Raw genomic sequence first — 22999 nt, 5'->3', positions numbered from 1 at the left:
CAGGTGGATGACAGAGATGGATGCATGAAGTTTAGGCAGATATCTGGATGGATGGATGGACAGATGGACAGACGGATCACTGTATCCATTAGGTGGGTGATGCTAGATGGGTAGTGTTTCGTCAGGTATTTGGAAGGATGGACAGATGGAGGTTTGGGTGGATAGCTACATAGATGGACCACTGTCATTGACTGGGTGACAATGGACAGATGACATTTGAAGGGCTGCTTGATTGAACAGGTCCCTCAGGTGACTGGGGGACATGGTGCACCAGCCACCTATTGCTATATAACAAATGACCCAAAACTCATCACCATAAAACAATCATCATTTATTACGTCTCGCGGTTTCTGAGAACCAGGACCTCGGGAGACGCTTGGCTGGGTGACTTAGGTCTCCCAAGAGGCCGAAGTCGGGCTCTTAGGCAGCGCTACCTGGGGCGCGAGGATTTGTCCCCAGGTTCGTGTGCATGGTGCAGACGGGCCCAGCACCTCCCTGGCTTTGGTGGAGGCCTCAGTTTGTCACTACGCGGGGCTGCAGAACTGTCCTCAGGACATGGCAGCTGGCTCAAGGCACACAATCCAACCAGGAGACAGACAGACAGAAAGGGAGACAGGGAGACAGGAGGAGAGGCCAAAACAGAAGGCGGTGTCTCTCATGACCTGTTCTCAGGTCTGACGCACAGCACTCCTGCTCTGTCATCTTGGTCATGCAGAACCCGCCCCCTACAGTGTGGCAGGCAGAGTGTGCACCACTGGGGACCCCGATGACTCGGGCCTCGCTCACCCCCTCCCAAGTCCCTTCCCATTGTGCCAGAACCCGGAGCTCCTCGGGTCAGCCCCTGTTGGCCTGTGAGCTGGAGACAAGTCCCCCGTCACTGCACACGGGGCATGTGGAGGTGGGACAGGCACAGAACTGCCACCCGCACTCCTATTCAAAAACGGGGGAGAGAGGCAGGATTCAGGGTCCGAGTTCATAGTGGTTTGTAATTGATCTGGCGGATCTCGGGAGTCCTGCATGGGGACTCCTGTCCCCTATTGATTCCCAGGGGTTTTCTCCATGGCTCTAGATGCCACCCTCTGAGCTACTGGTCCCGCACCCCAAGTCACTGCCCCTTTCTCATAAAAGGTAACGTGTAGCCAGGTGCAGGGGCACACACCTGTAATTCCAGCAACTCCGGTGGTTGAGGCAAGTTCAAGGCCAGCCTGGGCCACTGAGCGAGACCCTGTCTCAAAACAAAATAAAAAAAGGGCTGGGATGTGGCGCAGTGGCTAAGCAATCCCCCTACGGCGTGGGGTTTTTTTTTTTTTTGGATTGGTTCAATCCCCCATCAAAAAAAAAAAAAAAAAAGTGACACGGATTCACAACTCAGAAGCTTTTTTTTTGGATCGGGCCCAGGCAAGCGCTCTACCAACCGAGCTATCCCCAGCCCCCTCAGGAGCTTTTCACCCTGCTTTCTCTGTCTAGAATTTGGATGGTCCAGAAATACTTGCTCTATTTTATGGAATGAAGGGTTGCCAAATTCAAGAATTGAAAATGAAGCCAATTCAGATTTTTAGACAAAAAGAAAAAGGAAGAACTTTGGTGATCCAAAGGGCTCTTTTCATTTAGTACCATCCGTGTTTCTTTCTTCACCCCAGCAACTCCACCACGGGCGCTGAACCCAGGGTGCTCTCTCACCGAGCAGCTGTACTTCCAGCCCCTTTCTGTTTTTTATTTTGAGACAGGGTCTCACTAAGTTGCTGAGGCTGAGGCTGGCCTCCAACTTGTGATCCTCCTGCCTCAGCCTCTCGAGTCACTGGGATTACAGGCGTGTGCCACCACGCCCAGCTCTCCCCAGGACTTCTGACAGCAGTTGCAAGTTTAGGGGTCCCCAGGGCCACTCTCACTTCTGACCGGCAGGCTCCCCATCCTAGTGTTCAGGAAGGTACTTGACAATCCTGTGTCACTTCATGACAGGGAGACTCTGAGGAACGCAGCCTTAGGCCATGTCATCTTGTGGTGCAGCCAGCCACACACCTAAGCTCCAAAGTGTACTCTCCACACATGGCCTCGGGCTTCTAGGGCCATGAAGAACGGGCAGCAGAGATTAAATCAAGCCCAAGAGGAGGTGATCGACACACTCTGTGAACTGCGGTGTGTGTGAGGCTGCTGCGGGTGTAACGTGGCTCACTGGACTGTACTGTCACACAGCAAGCTTTATTTACGGATCTGCCTGTTTACTTAGGGGAGGTTTTGCTTTGTGGCCTAGGCTGACCTCTAATTCCTGGCCCACGCGATCATCCTGCTTCAGCCTCTGAGTGGCTGGGACTCTGGGTGGGCACTGCCCCTGGCTCAGCCAACTCTTCTCAGACGTCCAAGGAACGTGCTCTAAAATAACCCTAAAGGCCCAGCAGGCTGAAGACGTAGGCCAGCAGCACAGGTGTCGGTCATCACCATCCAGTACCTCATACTGGACACCACCGTGTGTGCTCAGCTTCTGTGTGACCAGGAACTCGGTGGCTTTGTTTCTACCAGCGTCACCACAGACCTGGCCACTCAAAGCACTATGACCTTACAACAGCTATAGGGTCACGAGGTGGGAGGAACTTTCAACTCCACTATGACCTTATGGAGTCGAGTCCATATGCAGGCCATCGTTGACCAGGACATCATTATGTAGCACAGGCCTGTGCTCACAACTGTGGGGTTTGGGGGTGTTCTTGTTGTTTGTCGCCGTTGTTTTGGTGCCAGGGATTGAAAATCAGTTTTAATTTTGAGACAGGGTCTCACTGAGTTACTTAGGGCCTCGCTAAATTGCTGAGGCTGGCCTTGAACTTGAGATCCTCCTGCCTCAGCCTCCTGAGCTGCTGGATTACAGGCGTGCGCCACCACACCTAGCAACAACTGTAGTTATGATAGCGAAAGAATACAAATCAGAAGCAAAGGAAGAGATGCTGGAGGTGGCATTTGGGCTGGAGGGGTCTCCAGTGGGAATTTTTCTTGCCCTTAGGGTCACGTTACCCTCCTGGCAACGTGCATGTGGAGTCTTGCTGGCCCAGAAAGCTCACCCGGGCTTCACTGTCCAGGGGTTTTAACAGGCGTGGCTAGGCTGGACTGACCGAGTCATCGCCCCCATGATTGAATGGAGTTTCCAGGGCTGCCCCTGCCTTCCCTGGGGGTCAGGCTGATTCCGTGTGGCCCAAAGCCCCAACCCTCGAGTGACATGTTGGTCTTTCTATCAGGGCCAGTGCCCTGTCCATCAGGGTCATCTCATCAGCACAGACTCTCACGAGTCACCTATCTGTAGAACCATCAGGCACACTCCAAGGGCCGATGGCGAAGAGCAGACTCAGCTACCCCTTGAGGTTCTAGGGGTTTTCTGATCCCCCAGACAAGACTTCAGTTGGGAGAAAGTTAATTCTATTTTTTCATTTTTATGCAGTGCTGGGGATGGAACCCGGGGCCGCACGCATGCTAGGCAAGTGCTCCACCACCGAGCCCCAAGCCCAGCCCAAAGTTAATTCTTCAGCGCACAGAGAGGAGGAGAATGCCCACATTCATACCCGATTTTCAGATTCGCATTTGAGAATCCCAGTTCCTTCATGGTGACGTTTCCTCCTCTAGCTTCTCCGTCTCCTCCTGCCTTTTACCGGGAGGGATGGGAAGCACTAGGTGGCCCCCGACACTGGCTGCAGCCCCTCGGCTGGTCCCCAGCTCACCAGTTCCATTTCCTCCCTTCCGTGTTGCTCTCTCCTCCGCTTCCTGTCCCCTCGCCTCCCTTCCTCCTCAGCCCGCAGCCGCAGCCGCAGGGTTCAGACTGTGACAGATGCTTTCAAAGCTGTGTTAGGTTTTTCGTGGCCAAAACATCTGACAAGTGCAACTTAGAGGAGGGTTTGACTCGCAGTTTAAAGGTCTTCGTCCAGGTCAGCTGATGCTGCTGCAGAGACAAGAGGTGGAAGGACCTGGCGGAGGACAGCCAGCCCATGGCAGCTGGGAAGCGGGAGAGAGAGGGAGAGGGAGCGGGGGCCCTGGGACAGGTCACCCCCCAGGCACGCCCCAGCGACCTGCCCCTGCAGCCAGGTCTCCGCAGCTCCATTCAGCTACTTTGAACTCAGCTACTGACGATCCATTATGAGTGAATCCGTTCTCGGTGGATTAATCCACTGGGGAGGTCAGAGCCCCTAGAGCCGGTCAGTGCCTGAAAATCCCTCCCCTGACCTGCCACATGAGGTGCCCTGCTGTCAACGCATGGACTCTGGGGGACGTCCCAGGTCTGAGAGTAGTCAACACGGCAGCGACAGACTTCCCAACTTGCTCCACAGTCCCGCTGACCCCTGCCCCGTTCCAAAGCCACGCCTATAGTTTAGATTTGGGTTAATGGCAGCACCCCACTCTCGTATCAAAACCTCGTATCTATTTCTGGATCATCAATTACCCCAAACGTAGAGGTTCAAACACTGAGTATTTGTAAATTCACCTCATTCCCGAGGGTCTCGGGTCTGGGAGCCATTTAGCTGGTGGCTTCTGCTCGGGGTCTCTTGGAAAACTTGGCAAGGCCTACAGGACTCACTTCCCAGGTCACTCGCTGGGCTGTGGGCAAAGGTCTTAGTTCCTTGGGTGGGTTGGGGGTCTCCATGGAGCTGGTCGGGAAGTGATGGGGGAGAGATGGACAGCACCATGCCTTTTGTAACCCAGTGTGGAAGTCACAGAAGACCGTCTCCTGTTGTGACCAGGTCAGCCCCAGTCACTGGGCACCAGCTAGGGTGGGAATCCCCAGAGAGGAGGATCTTGGAGGGCCATCTTGTGCCTGACCACCACTTAGTCCTTATACCCGCTTCACAGAGGCAGAATCTGAATCTCCGACTCCTGACCTCGGCCATGCACCTTGGAGGTGGTGGAGCTAGGACTCCATCCCAGGTCCTCCAAAGTCCAAGGCTTGAGCTCCTAACTCCCTACCCCTGCCCGTCCCCTGCAGGACGCTGATGCTCTGGACTTGGAGATGCTGGCCCCGTACATCTCCATGGATGACGACTTCCAGCTCAGCGCCAGCCAGCAGCCTCCCAGCGCCTACCACAGACCCCGAGGGGCTGTGCGCCGGCCCCGCGCGCGGAGCTTCCACGGCCTGTCGCCCCTGACCCCCGAGTCCTCCCTGCTGCCCCGCTGGGGGAGTGACCCCCGTCTGAACTGCTCCAGCCCCTCCAGAGGGGACCCCTCAGCATCCGGCCCCACGGCCGGGGCTCGGAAGAGGTGAGCCAGAGTCAAGGAGGCGGGAGTGAAGGTGGACGTCCCCGTCCCTGCCTTGCCCTGCCCCCTCCTTCAGCCTTTCCCACAACAGTCATCCCCCTGCCCCAGCACTTCCCCGGGCAGGGCTTCACTGTCCCCAGCACAAGCGAAGTTTGTTCCAAACTCTCTGCCTTTTCCTAAGCTGTCACCCTGGAGCATCCTCTGCGACGCTCACTGCCAACCCCCACCCCACCTCAGCCAGGGTTACTCCTTCGGAACATTATCTGACTCAGTGACAGTTTCTCTCACAGTAACTGGTGGTGCACACCTGTGATCCCAGCAGCTTGGGAGACTGAGGCAGGGGGATCTCAAGTTGGAGGCCAGCCTCAGCAAATTCTCAAGGCCCTAAGCCACTTAGTGGGACCCTGTCTCAAAAGGCCTGGGGTCGCGGAGCTCATGGTGAAGCACCACCGGGTTCATCCGCGGGGCGGGAGGCGCTGCTGCGGCAGCCAGCAGTGCCTAGAACTGTCTCCCAACACCCGTGGGAGCTGGAGAAGTGACGTGTGTGTGTGTGTGTGTGTGCGTGTGTGGTGCTGGGGGGAACCCAGGGCCTCACCGCTGAACCGCATCCTCACCCAGAACCTGTTGAAAGCTGTAGACTCCCTTCTTAGAAAATGTACACCCACACAAAATGTCGCCGGGTCCCCCTCCAACGACCTTAGATTACTAGTCCGCTGTCCAAGAGCGGCTGTTGCCTGTTTGGTCTCCAGAGAGGTCCCTTCTCTATCCTTGTGAGACTTTTATGGCTACATCTCCATGTTGCCCAAGGCTCCCAGCTTGGGAGGTGCCTAATAAAGACGTATTAAATGAAGGAAGGGGGGAACTGATGAGCATGTGGGTCGGTGGACAGATGGACAGTGGGTGGGTGGATGTGGGCGGGGGCGATGGCGAGGAGTTGGCTGGGTGGCAGCTGATAGGTCGCTGGGCCGGTCGGTGCGTGGCGTGAGTTGGGGGCAGGGTGTAGCCCCTGCCGCGGGTCTGTTGGGTTCTGAGTCTTGCCTGTCGTTCCCCAGGGCCCTGGCCCACAGCCCAGTGGACGAGGGGGTGGAGCTGCTGGGAGTGAGACCCCCCAAGCGGCCCCCCAGCCTAGAGGCCGAGAGCTTCCTGCTGCCTCCCCTCAGCCTGGTATGTTTGGGGCTGGTGGGGTCCGCCCCGGAGCCAGCAGGCTCAAACCTCCTGTTTTATAGATGGGCAACCAGAGAGGGCCAGGGGCCGGCTGAAGGTCCAACTCCAGATCAACGGTCCCGCTGAACCAGGACCTTGATCTTCTAGTTCTGCTCATGGGTATGAGAAGGCGTTGCCAATCCATGATTAGTGCCACGAAGAAACGTGAGCAGGGTGAGGGGAGAGGTGCGGGTGGCCAGCACCAGCAGGGGACCCTCCCACGACAGGAACGGGCCGGGCCTTGGATTCCCAGTGTGGGGCTGAACGTATACACCCTAGAGCCAGACTGGCTCCAGGCCCCAGATCTGCCCAAGAACTTGGCAGGTCGTGTTACCACCCTGACCCTCAGTTTCCTCCTTTGGACAATGGCACTGATTACATTTCACAGGACTGTCATGGGGACTCAGTGAGATCAGGCCCCCAGATGACTGTGGGCGGTCGCTGATGCATGCCCAACCCAACTAAACCAAGCAGCCTCCCCTCCAGTCTCCTTGCCTCCAGCCTCACCCTGCTGTCCACACTGCACAAGAGCAAACAGGGTGTCCTCCCTCCAGGACCTTCCATGGTGTCCAGAGAAGAGCTCTCTTGCCCCTCGATCTACAGAGGGCTTTTTGAACTCGAGGGGTGTGGAAGATATTATCAAGAGCTTCCATTTATTGAGTGCCTACTATGCGCAGCTGCTGACTCACCATGTGCCTCGCATGGTTAACTCACCTAACCCCGTGACCACTCTGGGAGTGTCGTCGTCACGATGCCCATTTGTACACACGAGGTCCGACACCTTTCCTCGTGGGAATCTAGGCAGGAAACTAACTCACAGGGGACGGCCAGGGTGCAGGGAACCAGCTGGTGCAGCACTAACCCTGGCCACAAGGTGACAGGGGTGACCTCTGGGTCCTGGGGAGCATAGGGAGCCTTAATAGAGCTAGAACCTTCCACGGAGGGCACAGCCCACCCACAGTGACCCAGCAGGGGAGCAACTAGGGAGTTCCCCTCCCACCCCCACCTCCTGGCCGCTGAGCCCAGGAACCACAGCAAGGCAGACGCCGCCCACAGAGCCGCCTCCCAGGGCGCAAGAAGGGGAAGAAGGGAGAAATGAGGCTCTAGGGAAACAGAGGTGTCTGGGACAGTGACTTGCCCACAGTCACACAGTGACAGGTGGCCACTGGACCCCAGGAGTGGCCGTAACTACCACGGTGCCACCTGCCCCCTTGGACATGGATGGGGGTGGGGTGGTGAGGGTGGTGACAGTGGTGACGGTAGCCACTTTGTCTCTCCCTCAGAGTTTCCTTCTGACAGGAGCAGCAGCCCCTGGGAGCCAGCAGGATCCCGGCAGCCGCCTCCTGGACGTGAACGAGCCCTTGGGTGAGTGGCGACCTGGGAGTGCAGAGCCCTGGTCCCTCTCCTGCGGGATGGGTGGCGGGGACTGTCATGGCCGGAGGGGATCTCCATGGCAGAGGCTGCCCCTTCCTCTTCTCCTGGGCCGCGGTGGGGAGGAGACCCTGAGGGGCAGCCTTGCCCCTTGGAGTCGGAATCAGGCCGGGTCCCAGCCGGGTCCCCGGCCACGCCTGGCCTGCGGGTTGGGGACCGTTTCTGCCTCTGGGAAGCTTTGGTTTGCCGTCTGTCAGGTGGGGCCCGTGGCTACGGTTCTCACCTGAAGGACAGGTTTTGAGGACTCCCGGAGACTGTCCCAGCAGAGCTGCACACAAGAGCTGCCACGCAGTAAGCGCTCAGCCAGGGTCCCCCGGGTGGCCTTGGTGCAGATGCTGGGGGCCGCCTCTCCAAGAGTGAGCCACTCCCATCTTCAGAGCCCAGCTCCAGGCTGGGGCGGGGCTGGGCAGCGGCTGGCCTAGCAGGTGTGAGGCCCCGGTTTGATTCTCAGCACCACATATGAATAAATAGAGGTCCACCGACAACTAAAAAAATATTAAAAAAAAAAAAGGCTGAGCTTCACCTGACATCTCCAGGCATCAGCCCGAGGGGCCTTTCCAAAGCATCAATGTGGCCCTGGCCGTCTCCTGCTCAAAACCCTTCTAGAGCCTTTCAGAAAGAGAGGAAGCTTCCCACTTCGGGCTCCCTGGCTCCCGTCCCTTGGGGCCTGGCAGAGCCTCGTCTCAGGCCACACCCTGCTCTGTGTCCCTCCCCTGCCACTTCCACGGTCTTTATTCCACTCTCCTCCCTCTATTTGAACCCAGAGGTGCCCCAACAGCTGAACCACACCCTCAGCCTCTTATGTATTTATTTACTTTGAGATGGGGTCTTGCTCAGCTGCCCAGACTGGCCTCCAACTTGTGCTCCTCCTGCCCCAGCCGCCCAGTCCCTGGGGTTACAGGGGTGCCACCACCTCTCCCTCATGCACACACAGCGGTGCCAGCGCTGTCCCAGGTGCTAGAGAAACACCGGCTGAAGCAGGTGGAACCCCAGCCTTCGTGGTGCTGGGTTTCCAGTGGGAGAGAGAGAGACCATAAGGAAGGAGTAAATGCAGTCCAAAGGGAAGTGCAGCGAGGCGTGCGGCACATCTGAAATCCCAGGGAGGCTGGGGCAGGAGGATGGCAAGACTGAGGCCAGCCTGGCAACGGAGTGAGACCCTGTCTCAAAGTTTAAAAAGCGTAAGAGAGGAAAACGAGCACCACTGGGGAAATATGCGTGCAAGGGAAAGAGCGTTGTGGGTGGGCCGGGGCTTAGATCAGAGCTGGCCTCACTGAGAAGGAGAGAGTTGAGCAGAGACCTGCAGGAGTGAACCCTGAAGATTTCTGGGGGAAGAATGTCCCAGAAAAGGGAACAAGAAGTTGCAAAGGTCCCAGGTGGGAGCGCCTCTCTCTTATTTGGGGAAAAGCAGGCTGATGTGAGGCAGAGAAAGGTGAGGGGCGGATTGCATGGGGCCTCTGTAGACACTATGACTTTAGAGTTCTCTTCCTCCAGAGGCTACCTCAGGGCCTTTGCACATCCTGATCCCTCTGCCAGGAAGGCTCTTCCCATCATTCTTTGCCTAGTTACTATACCTGTAGACCAGGTAAATGTCACCCCTTCCTTGAAGCCGTGCATGGCCTCAGGAGCTCACATCCTTGAACGCCCCTCATCACACTGGCACGTGTCCTTGTTTGGCCACAGGCCGTCTTCTCCCTGTGGGTCTGTGCCCACGAGGGCAGGGCCAGGGCTGTCTTGGTTACTGCCGTGCTGTTCTGTGTGCAGGGCTGGGCTGTGGCTGAGCACTCACTCTGGGCCGAGCTTTGTGCTAAGTCGTGTGTGTACGGCCACCGCCCTGGAGCATCAGCCCCAGCCGGGCAGGGAGCTTTGCTCCTCCACCAGGCATGGGCCTGGCACCTAGTAGGTGCTCAGTAAATATGTTTTGGACGAGCAGCTCTCATGCTTGAGTCCAGTATGACTAGCCCCGTTTCCCAGGTAACACACTCACATCGGTTATCGCTCAGAGCACTTTATGTGGCTTTACTCGATGACACCCTGCAGCAGTCTTGGGAAGGTGTCTATTATTAGCCCATTTTATAGATGAGAGAACTGAGGCCCAGAGAGGCGAAGTCATCTGCCCCCGGTCACCCAGCAAGTAAGTAGCAACACCTAGAATCAAATTAGGACAAGATCAGGGGTCTCTTGTTTGTGCTGTGGTGCTGAGGATCAGACCCAGGGTCTCACTAGGCCGGAGCTGCACCACTGAGCCGCACCCCAGCCACAGAGCGGGTTTGCTGCTGCTGGAGGCCCAACAGGGCAGCCTCACCCCTGCCCTGCACTCCCGGGAGGGAGGCAGGTCTGAGGGCTCTGGCCCTGACTCTCTGTCTCCCCACAGGCCTGGGCCCCTCGCTGCTCTCTGTCTGTCCAGGCCAGGATCCCGTCCAGCCCAGGAGCCACTTCCAGGCAGCGGCAGGCTCGGCCCAGATCCGCTGAGCCGCCGCTCCCCCTCCCACCCGGAGGGACCTCAGCCACACTCCAAGCCTGCAGCAGCGCAAGGAGGGGGCCTCCGTCCTGAGTGCCCCCCCAGCCTCGGGCCTACCTCAGCCCCACCCCTGGCCCGCACCGTCCGGGGCCCGGGGCCTGGCTCAGTGACCTCTGGGGGACTCGGCCCCTCTCCTCTCAGGACTCCTGGTTACCTCACTCCCCGCAGCACCCAGGCTCACTCTGGGACCGGCTGGGAGGGCCGGGTCAGGGAGCGGCGTGGCCACAGCCGCGTCTCTTTCTGTCCTCCCTTTATTATCGTTTTACTTTCGTGTTTTCATGATATGGTTTTTAATCACTATGAATTGCCCGGGGTCCGTAGGAATGTGGGCCTCAGATTGTCCCCGCTCCTCGGGCCTCAGCCGGGTGGGAAGCTCTGGGTCAGACCTGGCGTCCAGGGACCTCGACCTCCCAAGCTGCCCCCAAGCCCTGCCAGGGACTTCCGCTGCCCCACCTCGCCGCACAGCGATCCCACTCGCCGTCTTCCTACTTCAGGGGGAGCCTGGAACTTTCTGCTTCCAGACGGTGTAGCCTCCGGCCTCCCCTGGCCCTGGGCTGCAGCCTCCGGCCTCCCCTGGCCCTCGAGCATGGTCTGTGGTGGAGCCCAACAGCCCCCAGACCCCTGATTCCAGATCTCACAGCCTTTGGCTCTTTCTCGTTCTAAACTCACAACTTCCCAATGCTGCCTGTGTTTAAGCCTCCCCATCTCCAGAGAAATGTTCTGGGTCACACAACCTCCGACTCCCTCCAGCTTCAAGCCCGTGAGCACCGCTGGTTCTAGAACTCATTCCCTAACTCCCTCTTTTAGTTTTTCGTTTGGTTTCAGGCACAGGGGATGGAACCAGGAGCACTTAACCACTGAGCCACATCCAGCCCTTTTGATTTTTTATTTAGAGACAGGGCCTTGCTAAGATGCTGAGGCTGGCTTTGAACTTGCAGTCCTCCTGCCTCAGCCTCCTAAGCCACTGGGAGCCACCATACCTAGCCTTCCTGGGTTGTGGACCCCATGAGTCCAGGCTTCCTTGGATCTAGTTTTTCCTGATCTGAAATACATTGGGTTCCAAATCTCAGGCTCCTAATTTCTAAATCATCTCAGTTCCTAACCTCGTGGACACAGCTCATTCCTCTTCACCTCTCTACACTCAAGACTCACTTTCCCCGAAGAGAAGTGCAGTGAGTGTGTGTCTTGATCTGGTGCCGGCTGTCCAGAGCCAGATACCGTGTGCCAGTTTTCTCAGGTTCTAGACCTCGTGACCTCCGCCATTCACTGGTTCTAGATTGTACAACCTCTTGACCTTGCAACCGTCAGGGTCCTCTGATCCCAGATCATTGCCTGTGACCTCTCTGGTTCTAGAACGGAGCTGTGCCTGTCTTCTCATTCTAGACTGCGGCCCCTGCGTTCCCTGGGTTCTAGACGGCATCATGTCTTCCAGCTCCCCCTCTGGATCAGGTGGCTCCACATAACCCTGGGTCTAGAACTCACCTTCAAAGATCGGATTATAGGCCTCTGCCTCATAGATTTCTGTGGTTCTGGCCCTTATAATCCCACCTCCTCCTGATTCTGGATCTTAGGATTCCACAATCCCTGTGTTCTGGAACTTGGTCTGGGGACATTTGCTAATTCTCTCATCACTCTATAAATTCTTGTGGTTCTGGGCTACAGCTTCCAGCTGCCTCTGATTTCAGACTCAGTTTCTAGAACTCAGCCTCCAAGTGCTTCTAGAATCTGATTCTAGAATCTAGCTTTGCCCCGTGGACTGCTCCGGCCTCAGATCTCACAAGCCCTGACTCTCATTCCAGACCCCACCCCCACCGCTGCCCCTGAACTTGCGCCAACCACCCTCTGTCTCCAGTCTTCCCTCCCAGGTCTCCACCCTCCGGGACCTCTGCTCATGAACCTCACGCTCAGGCCTCTCAGCCTCACCTCCTGAGGTCTCCCTGTCCTAGAAGCCCTCCCCTCCCTACCCAGCCCTCCAGATAGCACTTCCCTGGCTTCACCCCAGGCGCCTGGGGGCCACCAGAGCCTTCCCCAGCCGCAGGCCTGCGCACAGCCCTGTCTGCATGGGTGGAGGGGAGGGAGGCCGGCACTCCTCAGCTCTCCACCACAGCTGCGTGCCCTCCTGTCCCCCCAGCTCCCTTCACGATGGTGCTACTCCTACTCTCCACAGGAAGCCCCCACACTCAGCCCCACTCTCCCCCTCTTTGGAAGGCACTGCCCACTTCTCTGTCAGGGAGTGGCCTGTCCAGACTGGTGCTATGAGGGGAAAGGATCTGACAGGTCAGACTCCCCTCTCAGGGGGTGACCCGAGCCCTCCATGGAGGGAGCTGTGTTGGGCTAGGGGAAGGGAAGAGACTCTGGATCCCACTGATGTCCCTGCAATCACATAAAGACCTCGCCTTGGTGGGCACCACAGCTCTGTGCACTGAGTCATCTGTGGGGTGGCTTCGGGGGAGGCTGGGTGCCCGCCTCACTTTCTGATCCTGTGAGTGTGTGTGAAGGGGCCCGAGCTCCTCCGTGGGTCTCAATGTGTGTGCCTGGTGGTGTCATTCCTTCTACGTGTAGGTGAGTCTCTGGGGGAGATGATTCAGTGTGTGTGTGTGTGTGTGTGTGTGTGTGTGTTGCTGTGTGCATGCGTGGGGCTGTTTGACACTAGTTCCAGGGACCAATGTGTGTCTGTAACACGATTCTCTGTACTCCAGTGAGCACGTGTGCGCTCGAGAGCGACTGTGTCTGCAGATCCGTGTGGGAAGAAGTGTCTGTTCTGTCGCGTCTCTCTGCTGTCACCCCCATACCGCTCTCCTGTGTTCCATGTAGGAATCTTTTCAAGGGAAGGAAACTCCTTTTGAGCCTTGTATTTGTGTCCCCCCACCCCCGCGCTTCAAATGCCTTCCTCCCCTCAGATCCTGGTTAAGGCACCCCTCCTTCAGGAAGCCTTCCCTGACAAGGTCCTCCTAGATCCTCTGAAAGACCCCCAGCTCCCATTGTAGCACTAGGCACTGTCCCTTGCAATGGAGTAAACATGAAAAGTACTTAGTCTGATTTAGTCCCTCAGCCAAATACTGTGCTCATGTGATCTTATAAAACCTCCTCTAATCCTGTGTGATGGGCACCATTACTAGCCCCACTGGACCCCATCAAATGGGTTCAGAGAGGGTGATCACTTGCCCAAGGTCAGCCTGAGCTGCATTAGGGCAGAACACCCCTCCCCTCAAAAAAAAGACAGAAAAGAAAAATTCAGGAACACACAAGGCTGGCTCTGGTACCTACAGCAGAGCAGAAATTAAGAGCACAGGAATTTGATGAGATGGGTTTAAATCCTGCCTGTCTCTTCTTCTCAGTGTGACCTTGTAGGCTGATCCCTGCAAACCACCATGTGTAAAATGAAGATGACGTTAGCACCTACCTTCTAGGGTGACTGCTGGCGGTGGTGGGAAAGGTGGGCCAGACGATGGGACAAGAGGTTTGGGTGGGATAGATTATGCTTCCAAGTGGGGAACGACAGCAGAGCCTTAAAGGACGTGGTGCCCCCGTTTGCGTGGAGGCCTGGGTTTGGAAAAGCTGCACAGAAGATAAAACGTGCAGGGCTCCGAGGGGGCGGGACCCGGAGAGTTTGCCTGAGGCTGGACAGCCGAGGGTCTCCGGGGTCTTCTCCTGAGGCCCCCCTGGGGAGCGAGGGAAGGCTGAGGGGTGTGGTCCAGTCTTACAGAGATTTAGGAGGACCCCCGGGGCGGCCATACGGAGGGTAAAGTGGAGGGTGGGGAGAGGAAGCGACCACCGACGGGCGATGGTCACCACCAAGATTCAGCAGGATCTGGGGAGCTGAATACGCAGAAAGGAACGAACACAGTGCGACAAACGAGGCTCCTTGGGGCTCGGGGTGTCCTCAGTTAACAATCAGAACCCCCGAGCCGCGAGGTTGGGACTTTGGGAAGCACCCATTTTCCGGAGGGGTCACTGAGGCACTAGGAGGGGTGGGGGGGCCGGGGGCAGATTTGTTCAAGGTCACACAAAAATTGGCGGTGGCTGGACGCCCGGGTCTGGCTCCGCTGCCTAGAATGGCAGCCCCGCCTGCCACCTGCTTCGGCCACCCACCCGTCAACCGGAAAGGACGGCGGGGTCCTTAAGACCCAAGAAACTTTGGCGGCCCCGGAACACGGTAACCTTGGGAGCAGGGGCCACGCCGGGCCTTTTTTCCCCGCGCGCCCCTTTCGCTTTCCTCATTGGCTCATCCTACAAGGGGCGCTGTCTGGGGACCCTCTGGTCACCTTGTCCTCCGCGCGCTCTATGGCGAGGGGGATCCTGCGCAGGCGCGCCAAGGGCGCCTTCGGGGCCCGCGCTTTACGACACTTGTGCGGCAGCGGCGGCGGTCACTCGGCGCTCCTTCGCGACGGTTCGGCCGGGCGCCGCTAGCGGCCGTTGCCAGGGTGGGGGTCGCTTTGCGGCATGGCGATGGCGGAGGGCGAGCGGACTGAGTGTGCTGAGCCCGCCCGGGATGAGCCCCCGGCTGATGGCGCTCTGAAGCGGGCAGAGGAGCTCAAGACGCAGGCCAACGAGTACTTCAAAGGTGCGCCCGGCCCGGACGCGGCGAGGGAGGGTGGACAGCGGCCCAGGCCGGGGGTGCCAGGCCCGCGCGGAACCATGGCAACGCGGAGCGGCAGCCTGGGCGCGGGGCAGGCACTACCAAGTGACCCGGCGCGGGGAGGCCCGGGGTGGCGCTACCAAGGGGCGACAGAGGGGGCTCCGGGGAGAAGGGCTGCTACCCGGCGGTGGCTGCCGAGCGGGCTCTACTGAACGGGGAGACTGAGGCGGGCGCTACCGGGCGTGGGGCGGAAGGGGGACCGGGATGTGGGCGCCACCAAAAGCGAGACCTGGAAAGAGGTGCTACCTGGTGGTGAGGCCTGATGAGGGCGCTACCAGCCAGTGACATGTGGCTGGGCAGTGATGGCGCTGCCAGGGGGGAGGCTTGGGGTGGATACCACCAAGTGTGGGGGAAGCCCAAAAAATAAGGGAATTGTGGGGGTCGGGGATGAGGTCATGAGACTGCGGGGGGGGGCAAAAAGCAGGAGGTTTGAGGTGATCCGAGGAAAAGGGACAAGGAGGGAGGCCTTGGGAGAAGAGGTGAAGGAAGCGCTGAGAATAACATGACTTAAGATCTTGGGCAAGACTGAGACGTCGGGGCACGTGTTCATTCATTAATCTGATAGATGTTTATTGAGCACCTGTTATGTGCTCTGGACACCGCAAGGCGCTTAGGATATAACAGCTAATGAGACACATGTGGCCTTGCCCTGAGCTTGTAATTTAGCAGGAGTATCACATTGAGTAATTTTCTTTCAAAAGAAAACCAACAAGGTGACGAAGTAGAAAATAAAAGTTGGAGGTGTCTTTAGATAGGGTTGGACAGGAAGTGCATTATAGAGAAGGAGGTGTTTAAGCTGAAAATCAGAAAGAGAATGGGAGAGGAGTATTCTGATTAGATGGAGCAGCATGTGCCAAGGTCCTGGGGTGGGAAATGAAAAAAGGCTGGCATGATTGGAGCTTTAGCACATTGCAGGGAGAATAATACAAGATGAGATGAGGTTGGGACCAGATCGTGCAGGGTGTCAGAAGCCATTGCAAAGACTTGTCTGGTTTTTACTCAGCTGTCCAAGAAGAAATGGAGTAGGTAACATGGGCCAGTCAGGACTGGAGAAAAATTTAGGCGTGATCAGCTGTGGTTGGAAATGCCCTAGGAAGGATGAGGTCATCTAAGAATAGCACCTAGAGAAGACCTAGAATGGAGCCCTGAGGAACTCTAACATTTAGAACGGAAGGAGGGTGTTGAGGAGTAGTTAATGAGGGAGCGGGAAGCCGTGAAAGGTATCGTGAAGCAAGTGCTTCTAGAAGGGGAGGCAGGTGCCTTGGGCCAGGGACTGCCCAGGGAGGCCCCAAGCACTGACCACTAGATCTGGCTCCATGGGTGTTGCTGGGGGACGATGGTGTGGAGGCCAGCCGAGGTGGCCCAGGAGAGTGGGTGGGAAGCAGGAAGTAGGGACAGCAGGTGTGGCCAGTGCTTTGAGTACTTGGTTCTGTAGGGGAGGGTGGCAGGAGAGGCATGTGGGCAGGGCGTCTGCTGCTTCAGGTACAGTCCCATAGAGACACAGGATTGCTTCTGCTGGAGAGCGGGAGGCTCACACCTGCAACGCGCTGGAGAAGATGGTGGGATGGGAAGGATCTAGAGCCCAGCGTAGAGTGGGCCTCCATCCAGTGGGAAGAGAAACCGATTCAAAGTGTGGGGAAGTTTCATCAGTGAGGGGAGCAGGGCTGGTGAAGGATGAGGCTAAGCCTTGGAGGCTGGGTTGGCGAGTGTGGCCATTATCCTGAGGTGGCAGGGAGCCATGGAAGGTTTTAGGAGAGGAGCAGCCTGGTCTGGTTAGCGCTGGAAGAAGATCCCCGGCTGCTGTGCAGACCTGGTGCAAAGGCAAGACTGGAGGTAGGGAAGGAGGCTGGAAAGGTGGGAAGGTAAGATGTGGTGGAGCCTCTGACCAGGATGGAAGCACGGAAACTGACTCAGGAGGTGCTCCAGAGAGGAAAGGAGAGTGGCCACCTGAGAGAGTGGGGAGGGTGCTCTAGGCAGAAAGAACCAGGTGGGAGCCGAGTGTGGTGGTCTCGCCTGTATGTATCCCAGCCCAGCAACTCAGGAGGCTGAGGCAGGAGGATTGCAAATTCAAAGCCAGCCTCAGCAACTCAGGCCTTAAGCAACTTAGCGAGACCTGGTCTCAAAATAAAAAAGGGCTGAGGGTGTGGCTCAGTGGTTAAGCACCCGGGTTCAATCCCTGGTACCACACAAAAAGAAAGCAAAAAGAAACAGGTGGCAAAGACCCAAAGGTGAGCAGAGCCTGGCACTGGGCGAGAGAGCGGGCTGTCAGGAGGGGGGAGGAGTTCGGGAGGCTGCTGGGAGCAGGTCCTGCAGGCGCACGGGGGAGGCCTCGTCTTTGAGCTGAGGGCTCCGAGGACCATGGAAGGTTTTGAGCAGAGAGGACAGCGGACTTGTGCTTTAGAAAGACCCTCTAGGGCCGAACACAGGAGGCTGAGGCAGGAGGATCACAAGCGCAAGGCCAGCCTGGGCACCTTAGTGAGTGAGATCTTGTCTCCATAAAAGAAGGGTGGGCCTGAGGCTGGGATGTGGCTCAGTGGAGGAACCTTTGCTTAGCACGTGCGAGGCTCTAGGTTCAATTCCAAGTACCAAAAAAAGAAAATAGGGAAAGAAAGATCCCTCTGGAGGGCAAGACTGGAGGCTGGGAGGCCAGGGGAGAGGCTGCCAGGAACCTGGGCAGAGGGGCACGGGGCCTGGGCGGGCAGGAGGGAATGGGGGTGGGTGTGGAAGATGCTCAGGAGACTGACTGGACAGAATGAAGAGCCTACGGGGCTCTGGGGCTCGTGGCCTGAGGTGTCCAGGACGAGGCCCAGTCACCACCTGGGTGAGGGCTGGGAGCTGTGCTCACCCCTCCCTGGGGCTCTAGAGGAGCAGCAAGAGTCTGACTGCTGTGGGGCGAGGTAAGAATGCTGGGAAAGAGTAGGCCATGGCGGGGGCTTCTTGGCCCCCAGGACCTGGGCAGGCAGCCAGAAGTGGCTGGCACGGAGCTGCCGCCGAGTGCCACCCCTCCTGGCCGGGCTTCTTGCTGCCTGGCAGGTGGTGGCAGGCACAGAGCCCCAGGCTCGGGGGGCTGTGGGAATTCAATAAAAGATAATTACTGCTCACTTTAATTGAGCCCTGCGGTGGCCAGGTACAGACCTCCCCGGGGCGGGAAGTAGGTGGCTGCAGGAAGCCGGGCTCGGAAGCAGAACTGCCTGCCAAGGTCAGAGCGTGGGCACAGCCCGGATATCCCCTTCCTCGCCACGTGCCTGGCGCTCACGTCCAGAGGCACCGGGCCCAGCAGAGAGGAGGGCCTGGGGGGTCTTGGGGACTCAGGATGTCCCTGTCCACCCGCCCCCATGGCTGTTCCTCTGTGAGCTTGGTCTCACTCCAGAGATCCTGTGGGCAGAGCCTGGTCCCTGCTCATTCTGAGTCCAGGGGAGGTGGCTCTGCCCTCTTTCCCTGGACCCGATGCCCCCTGCGGTAAGTGGGGCTGGGGGAGCGCATTCCCCCTAAGGCCTGCTCCTGGCCTGGGAGGTGGAGAGGAAGGCGGGCACCGAGGGTGGGGCTAGGCTGCCTGAGCTCAGACCTTCCTCTGTGACGCTGGGTGAGTGACTTGACCTTGCTGGGCCTCCACTTCCTCCTCGCTCCCTGGGGCCATCTGAGGAGGGGGTGCACTGGTGCTTGTGAGGCAAGACTGGGTGGGTGCAGAAGGCAGCCGCTTGCTACGGACCCCTCCCCGCCCCTGTCCCTCTTGGGCACTTCGTGCAGTGGCTCTGGGCTGCTGCCACTCTTCCTGGTCTCACAGACCTCAGCCCCGTGGCTCTCGAATTTCAGGTGAACAGACGGGCTCGGGGAGGGGACCGCTTGTCCTGGTCTTGTGCTGCGGGCCTGCTCAAGATCTCGGGTGCCACTCTCTGCCACTTAGTTCTCCCGGCCTGCCCAGAGCGCTGGCCAGCCGGGCTCGGCCTTCCAGGGAGGCCTGTCGCAGCTGGTGCTGGTTCTGCCCTCCTAAGGCTCATGGTGCTGCCCTCACCTGACAGTGACAACCAGGTGGGCAGGGCTGGGGCAGCCCAGGAGGGCACCTAACCAGACTGCAGGTCAAGTAGGGCTTCCCCAAGGAGGGACACTGGAGCCATTTGAAAGGCTTCCAGAAGGATGGTCACCTTGCTGCTGGCTGTGTCCCTAGGAACCGGCTCCTCCCTGCTCTCGTTTCGGTCTCTTTTCTTCTGTCCTTCATCTTCCCTGGGCCACTCACTCCTGATCCCCAGGGCTCAGCTGTGGTGTCCCCTCAGAGTGCCCGAACGCTGAACACTCTGGGTCCTCGCTGATGGGGACCAGAGCTTTCTCTCCCTGGGACTGTGATTCAGGGAGGCCAGGGCTAGGGGGCTCCTGTGTCCCGGTTCAGGGCCAGAGCTCAAGAAGTAAGGGAGACGGCCCTCACAGGGCCCACCCCAGGGAGACGGCCCTCACAGGGCCCACCCCAGGGAGACTGGCTCTGTCGGGTGAGTGGTCTGGCAAGCAGAGGTGGGGTGAGTGGTAGGAGAGGACTCAGGATGCTCGGCCAGTAAAGGTGGAGCCAGGGATCCTGCACAGGCCACCTGCCTTGTCCCCGCCACTCCTGCCCCGGGCCCTAAGGTGGGAGTGGAAGCATTTGGGGCTTGGCCTGCTTCAGTCTGGGGCAGACCTTCCCTCCCTGAGCAGAGCCCTCATCTGCAGAACAGGCAGCTGTCTTGGGGGTTATTACGAGGGCTCCGCCCTGTATGGCATCTGGCACGGTCCCCATCCAGGCAGGCCCGGGGCGCTCCAGGCCTTGGTTCTCCTGTGCCTTATGTGGCAGGTGGGAGGAGTCAATCCGGGCTCTGCAGGTACAGACGGGCACTTGACCTTGAGCAAGACCTCTGTGGCTTGTGTGTAGAGTGAGCGCCAGATGGTATTTGTGCCATGGAGACACGAGGATTTTGCAGATCAGGATGTAAAGTGCTGGGCACAGCTGTGGCTCATTTAAATAAAATCTGACCTTTTGCCCTTGACTGGATGTCACACCCTGTCACTCCACACTTAGAACATCAATATGCAGACCTCACTGTGGGGGCATCTGTCCCATCTTCCTTCTCTCCTCACCTGTCTCCCCAGCCTGCTCTGCCTCCGCCACCCCAGCCTCCTCGCCCTCAGACGGGGGTGGGGGGGGGGTGGCCTGTCCTGCCTGGGGCCTTCCTCCCACTTTTCCTTCTGTTACGAGTCCTCCTCCTCCAGGCTGGTGTCTCTGTCCTCGGGGTCCCCTTCTCCTGGAGGCCTGGGTCGTCTCTTTCCCTGTATCTATCTCCTCTTCCCTCCTTGGCCCTCTGGGGAGCTGGGCCACCCGTGGGCTCTGGCAGACTCACTTTACTGGTTGGGGTTGACCTTGGATCACCCCCTCCTGACTGTGGCAAGGACTCGGGGAGGTCCTCCTGAGGTCCCGAAGGAAGTAGTGTCCAGCCTGGGCTTTGGGAGGGTGAGTGTGTGGGATTTGGGTGCTGGAGATGGTGGCTGGAGGGGATATTTCAAGTTCCACTGTGGACCTGGGTTTCCCCATCTGTGTACAAGGAGACTTGGCCAGCACTGGGCCAGTGCCTGTCCCCCCCGGTGGCAGCCCGGCCTCATGTCTCCTCCTCTCCACAGCCAAGGACTACGAGAACGCCATCAAGTTCTACAGCCAGGCCATCGAGCTGAACCCCAGCAATGCCATCTACTACGGCAACCGCAGCCTGGCCTACCTGCGCACCGAGTGCTACGGCTATGCACTGGGCGACGCCACGCGGGCCATCGAGATCGACAAGAAGTACATCAAGGGCTACTACCGCCGAGCCGCCAGCAATATGGCACTGGGCAAGTTCCGGGCTGCCCTCCGTGACTACGAGACGGTGAGCCGGGCCTTGGGGCACGGGCCAGCTCCCGGCATCTGGGCCAGGTAGATGGTGGGGCTGGAAGTGCAGGGAGTGAGCGGCCATTCCCTCCTCGCTCGGCACTCCCCAGCAGGTACCCACGAGGCCCCCTGGCCAGGAGCGTACTGTGGGGTCCCAGCCTTGCCGTCACTTGCTTTGTGACCCTGGACAAGTCACCTGCCCCTCTTCCGTGTTTTCCATGTCTGTGGACCGAGGAGAGCAGCAGGCTGCTGAAGGGAATCGATGAGTTTCTGCTCCTTGGCACCTAGAACATGCTGGGGTCACGTAGTAATTAGCCCCTGAGAGTTTGCGGCTGGTTCTGCTGGTCAGCACAGCACAGCCTCTGGGGCAGCTCAGGGCTCAGGCCAGATGGACAACCCCATCGCCCACTGGGTAGTGCAGAAGGTAACTTCAGGTGTGGATCTGTACCTTGAGAAGTGGAGGCCACCATGCCATTGAGGGACAGCACACAGGGATGTGTCGCCCCGTGTGAGGAAGGACCTAAAGCAGGGCAGGATTCCTCATCCTCCCTGCCCCACTGGGGGGATACCAGTGGGGCCCCCTGAGTGCACACCTTCTGACAGGTGTGTGCTGCCCCTTCATGAGAACCAGCTGGCTGCGTGGCCGGGCAGCGCCCGGGGAGGCTGGCTCACCTTCACTGTGAGTGAGGAGCCTGCAGCCCAGAGCACGAGTCATCCGCCCAGCAGTCCCCGGCTGGTAAGGGACAGAGCTGGGATCTGAGCCTAGAGTGGCCCTAAGACCGTGTCTCTGTTTCAAAGATCTGGCTCCCTGAGAGAGGGGTGCGTGCTGTGCTCTGGGGACAGTGCTTGGGCACATGGCATGGCTCTGAGTGTCGGGGATTCCCCCACCCGCCACACATCAATGCACTGTCACTCGGGTCCACCCAGCACCTTCTGTGGTGTGCGAAGGGCAGCAGGCGCACGTCGACAGCTGGAGGCAGCCAGAGCAGATGGCAGCCTGGCTGTGGTCGGGGTGGACAGCCGGCAGGTGAGACCTTGCACCAAGCTGAGGCCAGGGGCACTGTCAGGGTGGGGGCGAAGGCTAGAAGTCGGTCTGGAGTGACCCCAGGAGAGTGGGGGAAAGGGCGGCACAGCTGTGTCCCTATAAGCCATTACCTGGCCAAGCCACTCCCTTGTTGTCCTTGGTGCCCTAATCTGAAAAATGGTGACAGGAGGAGTGACTGCCTCCTGGGCAGCTGTGGGGCTCTGGTGAAGTCGTGTGAGTAAAGGTCACTGGGGCTGGTGGCTCAGTAATGAGTAACCACAGGCGTCAGGGTTGGGGGGCGGGGCCCAACAGGGAGGAGGGGCCTAGAGGACGCTGGGCGCAGAGGTTGAGAGGATCTCTGGACAGGTCGAGGGCACTCTTGGCCTGGGAAAAGGGTTTCCCCATATTCTGGGAGCCTAAGGTGGTTGATCCCGGCCAGTTTGTGGACACCCCACCTCTGAGCTGCGTCCCAGCATCCTCAGCATCGTGGGTGCCATGGAGGGCTGGTGGGGAGCCCAGACCCTCTGTAGGACCGACCTGAGGTGCGGCCACATGCTGCACCTAAGCTGTGAGCATGGGGACGTCACGTGAGTCTGCGCGCCTGTCCTCTGGGGCCTGCTGCTGCCTGCAGGATGTGAGCCCTGTTGCCTCCTGATGCTGGGGCGCAAGGGCAGCTCCTGTCCCCCTGCTCTACCCCTGTCCTCCAGAGGGCATCCTGTGGCAGGTGCAGGTTCACAGAGGACTCACCCAGGCCCGTCTTCTTCTTAGATCAGGAGCTGCTATGGAGGCCAAGCCAAGGCCTGGCCTTGGTTGGAGCAAAAGGGCTGCCCTCTGCCTCCACCTCCTCGCCTGCCCGCCCTTGATGGGCCAGCACTGCTGTGAGATCCTCCTGCAGGGTCCCTCAGCAGGACCCTGGCCCACAGTCCACCAGTGGAACTGTACAAGGGCGCAAAGTCTGGTGAATGGTTTGAGGTCAGCATTTTGGTCTTCATCATGTGGAAAAGGAAAAGTTCATCTTGTTTTGTGTACAAATATATTTTACTTAAACAAATACAAATGTAAAATAGCACCTGTTTC

General features: G+C 58.6%; 2 protein-coding genes and 1 long non-coding RNA gene across 12 annotated transcripts in view; 2 read left to right on the top strand and 1 right to left on the bottom strand.

The window, feature by feature from the left end:
* The window catches only part of Hif3a (hypoxia inducible factor 3 subunit alpha), a 28086-nt gene extending 15296 nt beyond the window's left edge, over window positions 1-12790 (top strand). For 4 of the 10 annotated variants that reach the window (XR_013430700.1, XR_013430701.1, XR_005731603.2 and 1 more), the window contains 4 exons: window positions 4958-5229; window positions 6279-6390; window positions 7713-8151; window positions 10232-12790. Coding sequence is in view for 4 of the 10 variants with exons in the window: in XM_040280032.2 (XP_040135966.2) it covers window positions 4958-5229; window positions 6279-6390; window positions 7713-7794; window positions 10232-10329 (564 nt within the window). In the remaining 6 variants the exon portion in view is untranslated. Of the gene's footprint in view, window positions 1-4957; window positions 5230-6278; window positions 6391-6452; window positions 6591-7712; window positions 8152-10231 lie in introns of those variants that run through there. The other 6 variants (XM_040280032.2, XM_040280030.2, XR_005731606.2 and 3 more) reach the window with 5 other exon arrangements.
* Window positions 311-14813, bottom strand: LOC144370762 (uncharacterized). The gene is made up of 2 exons (XR_013430703.1): window positions 13782-14813; window positions 311-8345 (listed from the first exon to the last, which is right to left on the bottom strand). It is a non-coding gene; the product is annotated as an uncharacterized LOC144370762 (long non-coding RNA).
* Ppp5c (protein phosphatase 5 catalytic subunit) overlaps window positions 14735-22999 on the top strand; it is a 21719-nt gene continuing 13454 nt past the window's right edge. Inside the window, exons 1-2 of the mRNA XM_005336560.3 lie at window positions 14735-14942; window positions 20655-20896. Of these exons, the coding sequence (XP_005336617.1) occupies window positions 14822-14942; window positions 20655-20896 (363 nt within the window). The 5' untranslated portion in view covers window positions 14735-14821. The remainder of the gene's footprint in view (window positions 14943-20654; window positions 20897-22999) is intronic.

The sequence above is a fragment of the Ictidomys tridecemlineatus genome, chromosome 15 (assembly GCF_052094955.1).
Source record: "Ictidomys tridecemlineatus isolate mIctTri1 chromosome 15, mIctTri1.hap1, whole genome shotgun sequence".
Lineage (NCBI taxonomy): Eukaryota > Metazoa > Chordata > Mammalia > Rodentia > Sciuridae > Ictidomys > Ictidomys tridecemlineatus.
Note: the sequence above shows the minus strand (reverse complement) of the source record. Positions and strands in the feature narration are given on the sequence as shown.